Here is a 17,996-nt window from a genome sequence, read left to right as displayed (position 1 = left end):
GCCTTTACTTAAAATCTCAGATGTGTGCTTCTTCCCACTTGTGAATATGTTATCATTTTAAAAGTAGAAACTTGTAAGTGGTATTAAAAGTGCTAACAAAATACATATAACTACCAGCTAAGCATTCAAACAGTCTTGGTGAATTTCTTATTAACAATGCCTCAAATGTCCATGAAGCTCCCTAATGCTAATTCACAAGCATCTATTCATATCAATGTTTCTTTTGTTATAAAACTGTTCTTCAACAGTAGGATCAGTGCGAAGATTTACGAAGACATCCTGAAATCAGTGAGAACCAGGCACATGCAGCACTGCTGGAACAAACAAACACTTTCATCTCACAGTTCTGTTAATACAGCTTCTCGTGATCACAAGCCATGAGCCCTGCCCTCAGTAACAACCGCATCCGATGCATTTCAGAACAGCGCCCGCACTGCGGGATTAACGTGCGCCGCACAGACGATGCCAAAGAGGTGCTGGGAACACTCCTCCGTTCCAGCACACAGTTTGCAGCAACACTCCATGCAAACTTTGGTGGTCAGACACTCCAGGCAGCCTGAATCAGGAAGACTCCTGTTATTTCTTGGAATGACATTTCAGACAGTATCTTTGGGCTACATAAGCATCTGGTCCCGAGCAGCCAATGTTACTAAATCTGGCTAGATGCCATCAAAAAAAAAATCATTGCAGCATAAGTATATTATTGTAACTTCTTAAACTTACAAATTAAGCCTGCCTCAGTGTTCCCAGACTCCATGCCTGTGTTAAAACTCCTTACATAACCTGTTTCCAGGTGCTGGTGAACCAAATCGAAGTACGCGCCTCTTTCACCCACTCTGTCTGGCAATCTATCACAAGTCTGAAAGCTTCGCTGCTATGAATCACACCCTGTCGGATTAAATAACTATGCAAATGATGCCAATTCTCTATTTATCACAGCTTTGTCTGTGAAACAAATCAGACAGCAGGTGAATCATGAAACTTCTGTCTGTTTGGATGCCAAGTAAACACAGAGGCAAGCAGAGGGGTGTTGGCCTAACTTCATGCTTTGCAATCTATTTCCTACCCTCTTCTCCTGTATCACGGTGACATTGCTAACATGAGCAGAGAACCATCCTTGCCTTTCTGTCAGCACAGCCCATTTGGCTGCAGTTCAGGAAGTCCTTTGGGCACATCAGGAGATGGAAGCACGTGCTGAAGCGGCTTTCTCAGGAGGGCACTTGCTGTATAAGCCTCTGATTGGGAAGGCGGAGTTTCATTTCCAAGAAGAAAACCACATCCATTTAAGAAGCTCCATCATTTATTGCACAGCTCTTCTGCTTGGAAGGGGATCACTGAAGGCTTTTTTTTTTTTTTTTTAAATCCAGCTCTACAGTGAGGCCATACCGATGGGATATCACTGCCTGGAGATGAGCTGTAGCCTTCTGGATAAGGTTAGGTCACCTTTGCAAGAGAGCACATTCCAGTAGTTCATAAAAATGTGTTAGAAGAGCTTTTTATTTTTATTCCTGGAATGCATCTCTTTGCCAAAAAAAGGTAGTTATGTTCGGGAAAATATTCCACGGGGAGCAAACATTCTTCTGCAAAGCCATTCCTCCCTGCTCCACCCTGGCTGACATTGCACAAGCTGAATAATGCATGTCAAGGCATTAAGTAACATGTAAACATTTCCAGTAAGTGTTCCTGCTGCAGATCTTGGCTTAACTGGTATTGCTTCCCTCTATGATAGTGGAAAGTCCTCTGTTCTTCTGCACCTAAAGTTTAATATTAATGGAGCATTTCTTAACAATCACTGACTACTAGCATCTTCCTTCCTATCTCCCAGTATAGATTTTAAAAGCCTTATCAAATAAAGCCCTCCTCAGGAAAGGATATCTCTGGTGGCCTCACAGCCTAAGCAATGAAGCATCATGGTGTCCCACTATACTGTAGTTCTGGTAATAGGGTTAAGGACAAGTTCTAGTCACAGGTATGCTGGGCTCTTCCCATACTGCTGAAGATGTTTTACATGAACCTCTGGCTCTTCGTCACAAACTGTCTGCTCATTACCCGTCCTCCCATGCTCCCAATTTCAAACCTATGTATTTTCACATACTGTTTTTCCCAGGGAGTGAGAGCACAGTGTTGGGAAGCCACAGTCCTTTTCAGACTGGTGGAGGAAATCCCCTTGGAATTTAGTACTGCTTCAGGCATGCATGCTGTTTGCACAGCATACACCAGTAATTCCTCCTCCCTTACTATCCTTGACACTTCACAACAGTGGCAAATGTGGTTCTGCACAAACTAACCCAAAGGGGATGTGCTTCCACACAAAAAACATATAGAAGCTAGGACATCACTTGGATGAAGATAGGCTTTTGAATCACCTCAAGGAGACTGAAAACCACTATGCCCAACAGAAAACTGCCCAACAAAATGTCTGGGATTTTCCATTGGAATTTGTGCTTTCCCAAAGGGCTTTCTGTAGGAGAGACTGCCCTAGGGTCAAGTGTCTGAGGAACTCCCAGTAAACAACACTAAATTCCACTCTGAAAAGTGCTTGAGCAAAAACTTCACCTTCTTACCCAACAGCTCTGTTAAAAATCATGTCTTTCCTATAACATTTTTTAGGTATAAATTATTTATTTTGATGTCTCTTAGCTGCACAGGGCTGAGAGCGGTTGCAGGTGAGCTGGCTTGTTCTCCTCTGCATTAATGAATCATTTCTCTGGCAGTCAACCTCACGGCCCAGCCGAGGTCACAGCACCAGCAGTGCTGAACGTTACCTGGAGCCAAGGGTCTCTGCTGATCTGCAAAACGTTTCATTACACACAAAGCTGCTTCAAAAGGAAAAAGCTCAGCTGTTCTTCTAACCTGAAAGTACAGCAACTCATACTGCTTTTTAATGAGTTTTTGATGGGCTTTCATGAACAACAGCACACATGCAATCTTGTGGTATAGCAAGTCACAGAAACATCTAAAGATGGGATATTAATGACTTGGTTTGATGTTTACTGATACGCGGCTCCAACTGAACTTGTTGGAAGACTGCCTTAAAGCACAGTGAGCTCCCCAAGCCTTCATTATGGAGTTGCAACAAAATTGATCCCAGAGACAAACTGCACAAAGCATACTCCTGCGTGGGCAACACATGGAAAGCAGAAATACCAGCACACAACCTCCTCCAGGCCCTGGCCTTTCCCCATGTTTACAGCAGCAGCCCTTTTTGCCCAATCTCTGCTCTGCAATGAGCCTGCACGCTGAATGTCACAGCTCCAGACCCCAAGGCCAGCTGCTCTCAGCAGGCTTCCCATCTCCACACAACTGCTACACTGATAGCAGTGACTCAAGGAAGACAAAAGCACAGTGAAACAAAATTTATGGCCATCAGAGCAAAATCAGATTGCAACTGCATGAAAACTGTTATGCACATCTCAGTACCTGCTATGGACTATCTTTATGTACAGGCTGATTAGCACAGGCATAAAGTCAAACTCAACCAGGAGTCCGTCCTGCTCAGAAAGTTCTTCCCAGCAACATGAGTTGCTGGAAACACGAGTTAATGATTGCTATCACAGATATCACAGGAATGTGCCGCACTCGTTAAGAAATGTTTTGAAGAAAGGTTTTTTGCACATTACTTCCTCACTGCTTTTAGCTCCTCCACAGAAGAGGAACCACTGGAAAGAGCAAAGCAGCTGCAAACACGTCTGGAAATAGCTCTGCCTCACCATTGCCACTTTCCTAAGAATCAGCAACCCGCTGCACTCATAATTCTTCTTTGTACTGTGAAATAACGTCTTTGGTGAAAGAATGATAGAACTTCCGACTTCTAGGCTTCAAAGAACATGACTGCCTGGGCTCAGCAGACACCCAGAAAGATCAGTGGCTTCCAGACTTTCCAAGAAATTACATTTAACTGGTACTGAGGGCACCAAGGTCCACGAGTGAGCTCTACATGTAGGGAGAGCCACGCTGACAGCAGAAGAAATACATTCACACTCACTTTTCCCCTGCAGCCACCCACCAAGAATGCAGCCTGTCTCAGTCAGCACAAGGAAGGAGATGCCAGCCTAACAGCCACCCCCACCTCGTGCTGCACAGCAGTGCTTGGCAGGACCACAGCACAGGGCAGTGCACCCATCCCACCAGGAGCAGGCTGCTCATCGGGCACAGCACAAAGACTATAGATTGCCAAGACTGAGTGTAATGACAGCCCATCTGACGTACAGAAATGCAGAGACCAGCCTGCCCATACATCTGTCCCCTTACTGCTGCATGCTGCCTCAGCCTCGAGCTGAGGGCTTCATCAGAGGGTTCCAGCTGCAGCAATCCCATCAACCGGCAGGAGCAGTGATGCACTGCCCTTGGAAGAGAGCAGGCTGCCTTAACCACTTCATGCAAATCCAGCAGAGTTTCTGATGGCACCCTACATTTGTATAAACACAGAATGATTTAAGCTGAAGCTTCAAACGCATCCTTTCCTCACCATTAACTATATTTACTGGTTCTTTTGATAAGGATGACTTCCAATTAAAGCAAATCAATAACAGTGTGGACTGGAGGGGTGTTTCATGATGGCCATAAGTGTCAGCTATCAGCTAACACACATCTTAGAAATGCCATCTTTGCACCCCACACCATAAAAATGAAAGGATCCAGTGTCTACAACATCTACAATACAAAAAAAATAAATATACTCCACATTGCAATAAAAGTTTGTGATGTAGATGTAACAAAGTTGATTCTATAGCAATTTTTACATAAAACACATGCTCAAAGCCTCTTAAAACTTTTTAACTGTAGTGCTTTCCTCTAATAATTTAACTTCAAAAGCGTATACTTAACCCATAAATCTTGACTGTAATGCAAAATACTGCTTTGAGAAAAATACCTCAGTAAAATATTAGAGAGACTTGTACTCCTATCTCCTCTAATCGAGTATCTCAAACTACCATTTTTCACTGGGATGTGAGAACTGAAAAAGAAATACACGGATTTTTTTTTAAATGAGGCTGTGTTGCAGCTGTTAAAAAAACACACCATTACACTCCATGGCTTAATCATCTTACACACATCTAGGAATTGCTGATGTTCAGCTAAATTGTCGTTTACCACACACTTTTCTTGCAAAGCTGAGCTTGGTTTTCTTTTGTTGTTTTCTCTGCTTCTCCCACGAGGACAGCTCAGGGAATTGGCATGCAGCTCTGCGGCAGGTTGGCCATATGAACTCTATTAAAAAACTGATTATTTCCAGTTGTTACAGATCAGGTGATAACCTCCCTCAAAAGAAAATGAAAAAAATGAAGAGACTCTAATTAGTATCTAATAAAGAAGTGGGGCTGTTCCACTGCGTAAACACTGACTTAGAATAATAACAGAGGAGACTCAACAAACAATGCTTTGTTTCTCCTTACAGCCAGCGATAACTGCTTCAGGGGCTTGCCCCTCCCAGCACTGGAAGCATGCAGAATACTGCAATAGTGTGATACAGCTTTTCCATACCCTGCTAAAATACACGAAAAGCACGTATCTGGAGCACAGTTTAAAAGGACAAGCTGACGCCCCACTCCCCACACCTGGCCTGAAACAAAACATTTGGAAACAGGTCCTTCTGGGCAGACTGAGCACATCGCAGCCCCAGTGAAACAACTCCCAGCATAACCTCCCCACAAATGCATCCAGGCAGTTCCTGCAGGTATCTCTGCACGTGGCTGCACCTGTGACATCACCAGCAGAAAGCTCAGTGCTGTCAGGGTTTTTCTCTCACTGCTTAGACTAAAAGCAAGTTCTCTTCCACCTGGACGCTGTACTGATGGAACCAAATGCTGCTGCAGTTGATTCACGACTGGTTCATTCAGTAGCAAACAAGTAATTTGGATGTTAGCAAAGTGCTTTGCACTTAACAACTGATAGCAAACAAATGCATTAGAATTATGGCTACTGAAGTCAGGCACTAGGAATGAGTGCTTGCATAACACATTTATTGCCAGTTCTGCATTACTGCTGTTGCTTACTTCATGTTCTTTGACAGATATGGAGACACTAGGAACCCTACTTATCAATCTGCCTTTACAATGCGCAGGAAAAACAATCTGTTTCCCACTCTGGGTCTGTATTGATCAATTCCACACCCTCACACACATAACCTTCCAGATGTGAGCAATCCTGCAGAGCTGAACCATCTTTCCAAACCAATACGTGCTCAGCACATGCCAGGTTCTGTACATTTCGCCCGCTCCAATTCATCCCATCTGCTTATATCCTTTCCATCTAGCTGACTGTGCTTTTCCAGAGTTTCAAATTTGCCCTTTTCCTTTCAGTTTTTCCTATCTGATGCACACTGCAATGATATTAAGGGGACTTCTACTAAAGAACCAGCTTAACTCTATTTCTTTCCATAGCGTTAATCCAAAGCGGCTGGCTGAGTGTGACCTTTTCTAAAGTTTTTGGCAGAAGCCTCTCAATTGTCAAGCTGTTTTCCCAGTTTTGGTCAGTGTTACTTTTAAAAGCTGGTATCAAACGACTTCTGTTACATCTGATCAAAAATACTCTCTAGTTGAGTTGACATCCTTTAGTCAAACCCCTTGACACTGCAGGAGACAAAGTACGTGGTGGAAAAAAACACACGAAAGTCTGGTTTGTGTCCAAAATTCCACCTAGTCGTAGTGAAATAAGCTGACAAAAATCAAATCGCCTTAGCAGTATTGGCCAAATCATTGTTAGGAATCATTTTCTTTTGTGATCAGAAGGTAGACTCAAAGCAATGATGCTCTGTCTGGGCTTGATGTAGTCTGCTATAAATGCAAAGAGACACCATCTCATCCTGCTGCCCTGACACCTCCTGTGGCCTTGGCACAAGCTGAGCAAGTTGCTCGTGTCTTGCAGCTTTTATTAATCACCATTTGATGCGTTGGTTCTGGGTACTGGGGTGCAATCAGGAGACCAGGTCAAACGTCTTCTTATTGTTGCTGCTAAGCCCTTGCTATTTTAGAAGATGAAGTATGACAGATCAGAGAAAGGAACAAAGACTTTTATTCATGGAAAACCTTACTAGCCATCAAAACAAGTTATATGAGAGATATATGAACACATATCTTTATATCATGTGCTTAAACTAGAAACAAGTTTAAAAATCTCATTGTGCCTCGCAAACTCCCTTCTCCCATTCATTTCAGATGACACATCGTGTCCTTTTAATCCTATTCATTTTTAGGTGACATATGGTATCTTTTTCTTCTTTTTTTTTTCTCTTCCTTTTTGTCTCTTACCTCTCTGTACTCTCCCCATCCCAAGGCTTCTAGGCTCCACATTCATTTACCACCACACACTGGATTCAGAGACGCAATGTGCCAGGTTCTGGTATCTGGGGACCCTGGCTATTTCCAGCTAGGAAGGCTGGAAGAGGCATTCCCTTTCTTGCACCCCCATAAGTAACAAGCTGCCCCAGAACAGAGGAGGTAGCAGCACATTCACCTGTGGCACCTATTCTTGCCTGTATCTTAGAGATGATGAAAATATGACTACCCAAGTATGTCATGTGTTACTGCAGCAGGGTAAACCACAGCCTAAGAGACCGAGCCTGGCTGTGGAGCTTGGGCTCTCACCACATGGGAAGGCACCTTTCTAGTTCATGGATCACAGTGATGTGCTTCAGAGAACAGGTTCATCATACACAACGCCCACCCTACTTCAGTTGCAGGTGTCTGCCTGTCTGGAGGCCAAAAGCTTCAACTCTCACTGTAGGCCCCACCGCCCCAGCACAGCCACAGTCAGGCTCTCTGATCCAGCTTTTGGGCACAGGTGGGCCCAAACACCAACATTCAACCTGGAAGAACCGTGCAGAAGAGGCAAGTAACCCAAAAGGAGCCCCAGAAAAGAGCATGAGTGCAGGCAATAGCTCCCTGAGCAAGCCATGTTCAAATGTCCTCTACAGCAAGGTAATAAATGTTAGTTTAATGCAGGACACAAGTGAAAAGATTTGTCAGAAGCAAAATTCAGAAGGAAGAAGGCCATTTCCTTTGGTGTTTGGAACTAGACCAAGTAAACTAAATGTGTGAGGGAGAAGTTCAATGGACTGAATGGGGCTGGGGAGAAAATGAGTAAAAGCTGCATGAGTGCTCACGGCCATCAACACTGGGCAGCTGTGTTAGAAACCACATTTGCTCACTTGCAGAATGTAAGTTTTGAAGTCACCCAGAGCAGCTGTTCAGTGAAGCAGAAAGCAGGTTTTGTGACTTGGAAAGAAATAACAAGAAACAAACTTGTCACTGGATGGAGCACTGGTTACAAGGACAAAAGCCTCTAAAAGGGGGAACAGAAGTCACAGCAGCCGCTTGGATTAGCATCCATGCAAAGGAACTGAATCTCAAGCAGACAGGTACCTTTGAATGCTTTACTGTTAACCATAAACAAGTTTATACCCTCAGAAGATTGCAATCTCTCTTGCTATACAGGAAAGAAAAATTGTTTCTTTTAGAGGAACTTGGAGTTACTCAACAAAATTAATCTTCTGAAACAGGAAAACCCTGCCAGCACAGGTGGACCTATAATACTGCCTGTGCAGCTGGGGAGCATGAAAAATGGGATTTCCGTGATCTCGTCTCCCTCACCAAAGACAAAGTGCAAGCAGCATGTAGGTAACACGTGCAAGCTGCAAAAAGAAACAAAACCAGGCAAATGAAGAACTTGGAAGGACTACAGAAGTCACTTAGAGCATTCATGAGAAAGCTCACTACTCTATTAATTTCTTCGCCATCAAAATGTTACTTGCATTGGAAAGAACAGACGTTCCTTTTTACTACTCACTCATCTGCAGTGTTTTAATTGCAGGCACACGTGGAAAGAAAGGGACATATGCAGCTATTTTCATGGCTTCCCATTTCTGTGTTTCTAAATGGAAGCAAAATGACTGAGGGACACGTGGAGGTGACGTACTGCATTGCTGCTCATCGGGTATGCCCCGTGCTCTGCTCTGAGCTGCAAGTTCAGCTCAGGAGAAACTGTATTTGTCACGATGGTTTATTTCAAGCTCCACAAACCCATCTGCATTGAAAGAAGGGTAGAAGGTTGATTTCAGGGGAACTAAAAATAAAAATCTGCAAAGAAAAAAGTGAACCAAGTGATAGCAGCACAGCTTTGTTTAGACCAGGGAAAGTTCAGTAAGGCAGCGATAAGAGCTGTTCAGAGTGCAACACTGAAAGGTACGTTTCCATGAGAAGAGCAGCACTCCCACTATTAAACAAGCTGAGTATTTCTAACTGCATGAAGCGATGCTCTCACATCTCTTGCCCACACACCAGTAACTCAACCAAGGACTCATTTCCTTTAGCTACAGCTACACAGCCACCACACCCAGCCATTGAGGGAAAAGGTAGTTATTGTTAATGGAACAACACTGGCTACTGGTAAGGGTGCTAGAGGAGAGCAAAGTGGAAGAGAGGATGAGAGTTCTTAAGCAGCTGTAGAACATCAAACCCACAAAGCTGGGAGGCTTAGGGACAAGAGACTTTTTTCTTCTTCCTTTCCTACAATTACACGAGTAACTCCTGTTTGGACTATTAGAAGGCTAATTTATCTCACGTGAACCTTTCACTCAGTAGGTTTGTATTTGTATTATTATGCTGCTTTCTCATGAATTTGTGTTTTATTGCTTATTTTCACAAGCTGCTAAGCTCACAGGCCACTTCAGTAGTCAATATTGTTACACAGCAAACACCTGCTTGGAAACGACCTGGAAATGCATAATTGAGACAGTAAAAGGTAGAAGACTAACACAGCTTTGCATTTCAACAGGCACAAAAGTAATATATCGTTGCAACAACAAGAATAGAGCCCTTCAAAGCCTCAAAAGCAATTTAACACTCACATATATGTTGACAATATTATGTCAGAGCTGTGAGTAACCCCACAAAGGAAGCTGTAGGTAGATCAGAAGTGCAGGTTGGTCTGAAAAATACATATCCTTTTTGCCAGAATTAATTACATTCTCAGACTAGCCTCTGTGATTCAGGCTGCTACCTCAACACTGACAGTAAGCACATAGGAACACTGGCAAACAACCTTCCTCCTGGCCATATCGCTGAGGGAAGGCATTTAACTGAAGCAGAAGACCAAAATTACCCTGTGATTTCACAGACACATCCTAAGTCTTAAGACAGACTGGTAAGACAGAACTTGCTGTACAGTAATTCAGTGGTGTCATAATGTTTTCTGTGAGATGAAATGAAAGCCCTGCTTTTTGTTGCTGTGTTAAAGAGGAGGCAGACATTTTATTTTAGATAAAAAGTCATTCTGAACTCCTGACAAAGGGTTGGGTCAGTTCTGTAAAGAATTTTTGTCAGCTAGGGCTTCTATGTGAAAGATTAGTAATAACCAAAGCCATCTTGTACAAGCAGAAGTAATGCTTGTTGAATTTACCATCACCTGCAAGACTGGTTATGTTAATAGTCTCTCATATTACGCCAAGTACACTGAAAATAATAGTTCACAAACAACCCTCCCACTGAAGTTTCAGTGCCAATGTTGTTTTCAGTGATTAGAATAAATTAAAAATGCAACCCCAAATACTCAGGATTTAAAAACAACTTCCTTATATCTGAGACACTTCCATGAAAAAATAATAATTAACCTCTTTCTCACAGCACTAACCTGTCAGGGGTAATGGAACTCCTGGATGACAATGTCTCTGGGGAATTTCAGTCTCAACATTTCTTAATTAAAGTCCATTCTGTTCACAAAACGGAGAAGTGAATGCAATGTATGTTCCAGCACTGAGCTGTGCTGAGCCCTCACAAATGCTCAGGATTTACAAGGTGGGAACCAGGGTTGTGCGATGCCTTCAGAAATTAAAAATAAAGAAATAAGAGCTTAGCTGACGTGATATTTAGGGGTTATTCATTAGATCCTGAAGGCCATCTGTCTCCCTGGGCAAGCTCTTTCCTCCTCCTGTCTGAATTAGCTGCAAAACAATGGTCAATTGGTAACGTCTCAAGCCAGCAATAAGGAATGTCTGCAAGGACGCAGGATTGTGAGAGAGGATGAAGAGGAAGAGAAGGAAATTGCAATAAAGCAAAAGATGGAAGTGAGGAAGGTCAGAAGGTTGTTTATGCATTTACAACATCTCTAAAATAGAGTCACACCCTAGAGAGATGCAGGTGGCAAACAGATTTCATTAGAAAAACCACAATGGTTCAGAGCCAAGATCCATTTTTGCCAAGCATCCTGTTTCCAGCACTGCTCACACCCAGGTGTTGCAGAGGAAGGCTCCCAGCCACCCTGCTTGACTGTCTTATATGAGACCAGCATAGGACAGGCCTGAAAGGTTTTGCTAAAATCCGCTACCAAATTTAAGAAATACTGCCCAAAGCAGAAAATAAGGTCTTCTATTTGAAGCCTGCCAGACAAGGTCATAAAGTTCACAACCAGATCAGGAAATTTCTGATAATGACACTGAATCCAGCACACAGTGTGCCAACACAACTCCCAGGTCCTAAAAACACATATCTTCCTCAACAGCATGGAAAAGAAACCTGGGCACTCACTGCTCTGTTTGCCTTGAAACTGGGCACCTGATGTGCTGAAAGTATGGGAGTGAGTCGAGCATGACGGCAGCGGTATTGCCACACACAGCACGTGGGCTTCTGGAGCAGAGTGCCAGGATTTGTGCAGGCCCCTCTGCATGGGGAAGGAAGAACTGCATGAGGGTGACATGGCAGTCAAGGATGCTGTTGAGTCAAGAAATGAGTAAGAAGATCAACTGCACTTGTATCTCATGGCTCCATTAACTTTGGAACTTACTAGCTGCTGCTTGACGTTGCTCAAAAGAAAGTCAAGATGTTTTTCTCCTCAAAATGGTGGCATTAACAGAGCACATGCTTCACTGCAGCTGGGGCTTAGCATCCTTGGACCGGCCACTGGAGCCTCCCCTGTGCAGTGTGAGGTCAGCGGGGAGGTTGTGACACAGCTGGGACACACAGCCCAGGAAGGCCACTGAGACAAAGCTGCCAAACACAACTGCTCAAAGATATACACACACACTATAGGCATTGACAAAAATTACATGCTTTATTTTAAAGTTTTCTGGAAAGTGGTGTGGTGATCGGGTCTACTTCTCACCATTTCTGGGATCCCTAGAGATCACCAGTGCCAAGGAGGAAACCCCTTACACCAGGACACTGAACAACAGAAGCCAGACCCCAGGACTGCCAGACTCCTTCCATGCTTGGGAACTGCACACATGTAGCTATTCCTTCTCCATTTCTTCTCCTCTCTGGCATCCCTGCTCTGGTACCCACCCACCCTTACTGACAAAAGTCAATGAGCTCACAAGCTTCCACATGGTCTTGACATAAAATGTCAGCTCTTTGCATCGCATGTATGAAAACGTTTACAGGAACATCACATACAAACATTCAGTGTAGATTCTGACCCGAGGGCAATGCATAGCCCAGAGCACCTCAGCAGCTTTCTGAGCACTCTTGCAGGTCAATGTCTGCAAGAAGTAAACAAGGCCACGTATGCGCACACAGACATGGCTCTGCTCTTATCAGGCCCCTCCCGGCCCGCTCATGCCTTCAGCGGGTCACTGCCTGCCATAACCTCCAGCACAGCACGCGTGCCAGTAAAACACAATGGTCTGAAACTGAAAATACCTCTGGTCCAGCAAGGACCCAGCCAGCAGTCTGTCCCTCCGACACTCAGGGCAGCTCATACCATGAGAAACCGATTGCCTCAGTGCTCGATGGGAGTGGAACAACGCGGTGATTAATTACAGCAGGAGAAAACACCTTGCTACACGAGATAACACTCATGCTTTGTATTATTGAAAAAAAAAAGAGAGAGAGAGAGAGAGAGGTTACAGCTCAGGACAGAACGCGGGGAAAGCACCGAAGGGGAAAAAAAAAGCTGCAATGTTGTTTGACTGGTGAACTCCCACCAACACCGCGGAGATGCGAGCCTCGCCCGCTGCCGGCCCCGCCGGAACGCTGCCCCGCCGCTCCTCGGAAACAAATCAGCCTCCGCGGCCGCATCCCCTCGACGCTTCTGACTCCGAGCACCTCCCGAGGCGCAGCTCCCCAGGGACAGGAACCGTGAGGCCGCCCAGCCGGCGCCCTGGGGTAAGAGGGCAGTGCTTTGGTGGAGGTGCGGGGGGAGGGGGAGGAACGGGAGGCCCCGGGTAGTCCCGAGGTGGCGAGAGGGGACGGAGAAGCCCCGCGCAGCAGCCGCGGCGGAGGCGAGGCACGGCCGGCAGCCGCACGATGGGCACCGCCGGGCTTCGTAGGAAACGCCACCCGCCTGCAGCAGCCGCCGCAGCTCCGAGAAGAGACAGCGCTCTCAGGAGCCCGACTTTCCCGGGGGCAGCCCCAGCACCGCGGCCGTGAGTGCCGCCGACCCGCGCCCACCTCCTCCCGTTACCCCCCAAGTACAGCCGGGCCGGCACTCAGCTCAGCCCACGCGGGGAAGGACCGAGAAACGGAAAAGAAAGGATCGCAGCTCTCCTACCCGGCTCCGCTGACGGGGCCGCCGAGCTCCCGCGGTCCCGCACCGACAGCGCGTCCCCGCTGCAGGCTGCCCGGCGCCCAGCACGCCCCGCCTGGGGGCGGCCCGCCTCGGCCGCCTCCTCCCCTTCCTCCTCCCCTCCCCAGGGAAGCCCCGCCGCGGCAGAGGACGCCCGAGGACTTAGTCCCCGGCGCGGGCACTTCTCCGACCCGCCCTGTCCCAGAGGGTTTCACGGAGGTGCCCCGCTGCCGTTGCCGCCTCGGCAGCCCTCGGGCTCACCCTCGCACCCCCGGAACCGGTCCCAGCCGCCGCTCTCGGGTCCCGGAGGTGGATGAACGCGAGCTGACAGCCTCGCGTACGTTGTAGAACCCGCAGAAAGGTTTAATGACAACTTTCGGACATATAAGGCCGAAATAAAACCGCTAAGAATGTACTAACGGCGTTTTTAAAGCCTGGCATTGCTTTAAAGCTTGGTAAGGGTAACAGCTCGCAATGCGTAGCAGCCCGTCCCGCAGCTGCGCTGCTCTCACAGGAGCTGAGCAGGAGCTGCACGAGCAACAAAGCCTCGTCCCTGCTGGTGCCATCGGGCATCAACCCACACCGCGAGGAGGCGCGCCCTGCCCTTTGCTGCTCCCCCCATCGCCTCTGCCTTGGTGCTGTTCGAAGCTCCCTTTCTGCAGGACAGATGCGATGGATGAACTAACCCAGGCTGAAACAGAGCTTTTCACAGCTTTTCCTTTCCTTAACACCCGCGTTCTTAAGGGAAAAAGGCCATATCGCACTGGTTTCTTACAGCACTGAAGGGACAAGGATCATTTCTGGGTGTGGAAGCGGTGGTTCAGTAACCTCAACAGAGACACCCACCCAACAGCTATGTAACTCCAGAGAAGCTGCAGTGAAACACAGCAGCAGCTGAGGAGAAACAGCTCTGTTCCAGACTTTATGATGTACCCTGGGCCAGTCAGTCCCAGAGAAGTGCAGTCCCTTTGCATTGATATCCACATCTAAATTCACAGACTTTGAGAGGCAGCTCATCCTGACTGCCTTTTGGCAGCATTGCTGCAGCAGTTTTTATGGTATCTGTAGGTTAAGCTTGGTAAGAAGCTGCTTCCTTCTGACACCGGTATGAAGCAAAACGATTAACCTGCACCAAGGGAGCTCGTGTGCCACATCATGGCCAGAGAACGGCCAGCGCTGAAGGTACCGATGGCCCAACTCACTCAGCTTCTTTTTACCGTTGCTCTAAAGAAGTCCTGGAATGTCCCCTGGCCCAGCCGAGTGTTCCAGGCTGCAGGCAGCTGCCTGCCCTGCCCACCGCAGTTTCCTCTTGCCTCACCATCACTTGTCAGCGCAGTTAGCATTCTTCAGATCCTGACAGCCCTAGCCTCTCCCTCCTCACCTCTGCGCATCCTTTGTGTTCCCATCACTATTAGCGCTGCCTTTATTCTCTTTGCTCTTTTTTTCACTCTCATCAGACACCTCGAGGAGAGCAATTTTCCTGGAACACGGCTTAATGAAACAGGAGGTCTTGCTTCATTATCTGAGCAAGCAAAGGATCCAGGAGCCATTTACATACTTTCTGTTAAGAAGGGAGAATGTTCCTGTGAAGCCCACAAGATATTGCCTCGGTGCTGTTCCGCATTTCGAGCTTGTCCACACTTGCCCAATTGTAATTGTGTAACGCCATTAAACACAGTTACCATATTGTTATTGGCTGAAGGAAAGGCAGCTCTGGGCTCCTGAAGCCAGTCCTGGAGGAGATGCTGTCAATAGGTATTTCCAGTCGATTTCTGTAGATGTTGCAAGCAGATTAAGGGAGGATCTACAAGTTTATGAGTTTTATCCATTAAAGTCAAGTGCTATGGACACATCCTGATTTATTTTCATGCACACAAAGATCAAAGCCTCCTGCAAATATGTCAGCTGTTTCATGCTGACCCAGACGAGGCCCTAACGCAGAAGCTGAAAGACTGCAAAGCCAAGACCTAAAGCACAAGACTCCTCAAGTCCTACCGTAGCCATACCAAATCTCAGTCCTCACATGTGGAAATTGTTCTTAAATTGGGTTTTGAGCACATTCATATCCTAGCAAGATGCTGTTGGAAATGGTACAAGTTCCGTGCAGTTCTACATGCAATGCTTTATCAGCTGAACATTAAAGAGGTGTTTCTTCATCTGGCTATTTCTGACTTGAGTAGCACTGGAAAGAGAATATACAACTGCACTGAACATGGGCATGGGCAGCTGAGAAAGTGGGGAGCCATCCTCTGATACAGACACAGGACAGGGAGAAATAACAAATCAAAGAGAAAGAGGTGCAATCATAAAGCCCTTGGGCATGGGCAAGTTTGACAGAAGCACTTCTGGTGCTGGCACTGCTAGAGGGTGGGAGCTCACTTCCTGCCCGTGTGCAAGGGAAGGGCTGGCTGAAGGAAGCCCTAGAAGCTGGCCTCAATCTCCACTATCAGTTGCTCCAGCTGCTCTCACAGAGCAGAATCTGGGGTGTGAACCCCAAGGCTAAGTAGCTCAGCTGCCCACTCAGGGACCTTGGGAGTCAGGCAGCAGGGCTGACAGATGCACCAGAGGCATATGAACTCTTTGTCTCCTGCGCAGGTCGTAAGTGCTGAGGTAAGTAACATTTCATAGAACTAGGTACTGCACAAGCAAGTCATAAATAACCATCCCCGTACTACAGACCTTGCAGGCTGAGAGGAAGCCTTGCACTCACAGCCCCATCCATTAACAATGTTGACCTTGAAGCAGTCCTGACAGCAAGGCTGCAGAGGAACCAAGCAGCAGAACATCTGCATGTAGCTGCATTCAAGCAGAAAGGCAGCCCTCCGGCACGTCCGACCCAGGATTGCCGACTGCTGCACAGCCAAGAGCAGCACCTCTGGGAGGGCAGCTCGCATGGGGCCACTGAGTGCAGCCTCACCTCTTCTCGACCCCACAGCTCAGCCAATCAGCACCGTGAACTTGAAAACACTGCACTGGCACTAGCAAAGAGCCAGTTTACTCACCTGTGAGCTTCCCCCGTGCGGCACCTGGCTGGGCTGCTTCATCGTCAACAGTTTCTTGATGTAAAATGGTACTCATCCTGAGAGATGCTAACAAGGTGTTTTCTTCCTCCTACAAAAGAGGGAGGACAGCTGTGGGGTTTACTTTAACAGTCACCATCTGTAAAGTCACTGTAATGTCTGAAATATTTTTCTACTTGTTCATTATAAGGTCTACCAACTGCTACAGAATAGCAAGGGCTGTAATAGCAGCACTGCACATAAAGGATAGCTTTAATTACGTGCACAATATCTATGTCAATCTCAGATAGCATCTTCCTCATAAAAGGCGGGGTTGGATTGTTTGCTTCTTATCCTCACAGTCTGGAATTTGACTGCTTCTTATGATGTAATATTCATTTGGCTTGGCTTTAGTTAATTACTTAGAGTGGTAATTAAATTAACCTTACTTAAGTTTTTGTTTGTGTGTTTGTTTCTGTTTTTGTTTTACAGAGGGTTCTTCAGCAGTCCCAGCCTGTTCAGTTAAATCCCCAAGCACTGGAAAGTAAGCTCACTGTGACAGTGCTCCCAAGTAACTCAAGTCACTGAGAAGTGACGTGGCTTACCCAAGCTCTCAGCTATCTCTGTGGTTTGCTTTTAACTGTTCTGCTATCATAACTGTGCTAAGCAGTTATTAGACTCAGCACAGGTAAACAGATCAGGCCCTTGCTGAGTCAATGGCACAGTCAGGAGAATTCCAACATCCTGCCACAGACAACGATGCTTAAGGCACACTACAAAAGGAAATGAAAGTCTTCAACTTTTCTGCAGGAGCAACTTCCCCTGATGTGGTCTAGCCAACCAGTTTTGACTATGGCTTGGCTGAAAAAACAAATGTTACTTCCAGATGAACACAGCAGTCATGCAATAAAATCATTTGCATGATTATGACTATTCCAGAATACTGCACATATAAAATCCAATGTGATAGGTGCACTGGGAAGACAGAACCAGTCTCACAGACCACCAAGATGAGAGCTACCAACAGCTTTGGCTCAGTTCCTCACTATACATGCAGCATGAGACGGCCTTCATTTCTCATTTCTCCTCCATAAATTAATCAGCAAAGCATGAATCAAACTCTCCCTCATCACTTCAGGAAGAGGTTTCTTGCAGATGCTAACTTCCAGCCAAGCAACAAGGGAAACTTTCAGTGTGGGCCATGTGAACACATACCTGGCAATGAGTTACACAAGCATTTGCTGAGACAGCACTGGAATGTCAGCAAACAGGATCTTTGGGCCTAACCCCAGCTTTGGAGGCAGCGAGCAGCCTAAGTCATCACAAACATGATACCCAACCACACCAACATGCAGATTTGTTTTGAGCAAATGGTGAGCCTCCCTGCTTTAAAAGCCATGGTTTTATTCTCTGCTCTGCATGCAGCCCGCTTGCAAGCAGGTTATCTGCAAAACAGGTGAATGACCTTGGCCTCCTTAAAGGAAGGATAACTGGCTTTTA

At 46.3% G+C, this 17,996-nt stretch overlaps 2 protein-coding genes across 5 annotated transcripts in view; one reads left to right on the top strand and one right to left on the bottom strand.

Annotated features, from left to right (window-relative positions):
- Positions 1-17,996, bottom strand: part of PIK3CB (phosphatidylinositol-4,5-bisphosphate 3-kinase catalytic subunit beta) — a 92,714-nt gene that overhangs the window by 70,452 nt on the left and 4,266 nt on the right. For 3 of the 4 annotated variants that reach the window (XM_042878240.1, XM_042878241.1, XM_042878242.1), the window contains one exon: positions 16,500-16,608. The gene's annotated coding sequence lies outside the window, so the exon portion shown is untranslated. Of the gene's footprint in view, positions 1-13,482; positions 13,556-16,499; positions 16,609-17,996 lie in introns of those variants that run through there. The other variant, XM_042878243.1, reaches the window with a different exon arrangement.
- Positions 12,930-13,845, top strand: LOC122184030 (basic proline-rich protein-like). Its single transcript, XM_042878552.1, has 2 exons — positions 12,930-13,070; positions 13,123-13,845. The coding sequence occupies exons 1-2, from the start codon at positions 12,930-12,932 to the stop codon at positions 13,843-13,845; spliced, it is 864 nt and encodes a 287-aa protein (XP_042734486.1).

The sequence above is a fragment of the Lagopus leucura genome, unplaced genomic scaffold, assembly GCF_019238085.1.
Source record: "Lagopus leucura isolate 7727_CA_CO unplaced genomic scaffold, USGS_WTPT01 Super-Scaffold_100021, whole genome shotgun sequence".
Lineage (NCBI taxonomy): Eukaryota > Metazoa > Chordata > Aves > Galliformes > Phasianidae > Lagopus > Lagopus leucura.
Note: the sequence above shows the minus strand (reverse complement) of the source record. Positions and strands in the feature narration are given on the sequence as shown.

Bases quoted from the DNA above. Each gene is read 5' to 3' on its own strand.
- LOC122184030 (XM_042878552.1), top strand. From the start codon at position 12,930: ATGCGAGCCTCGCCCGCTGCCGGCCCCGCCGGAACGCTGCCCCGCCGC. The intron at 13,071-13,122 runs GTGAGGCCGCCC...GCTTTGGTGGAG, and splicing joins GCTCCCCAGGGACAGGAACC to GTGCGGGGGGAGGGGGAGGA.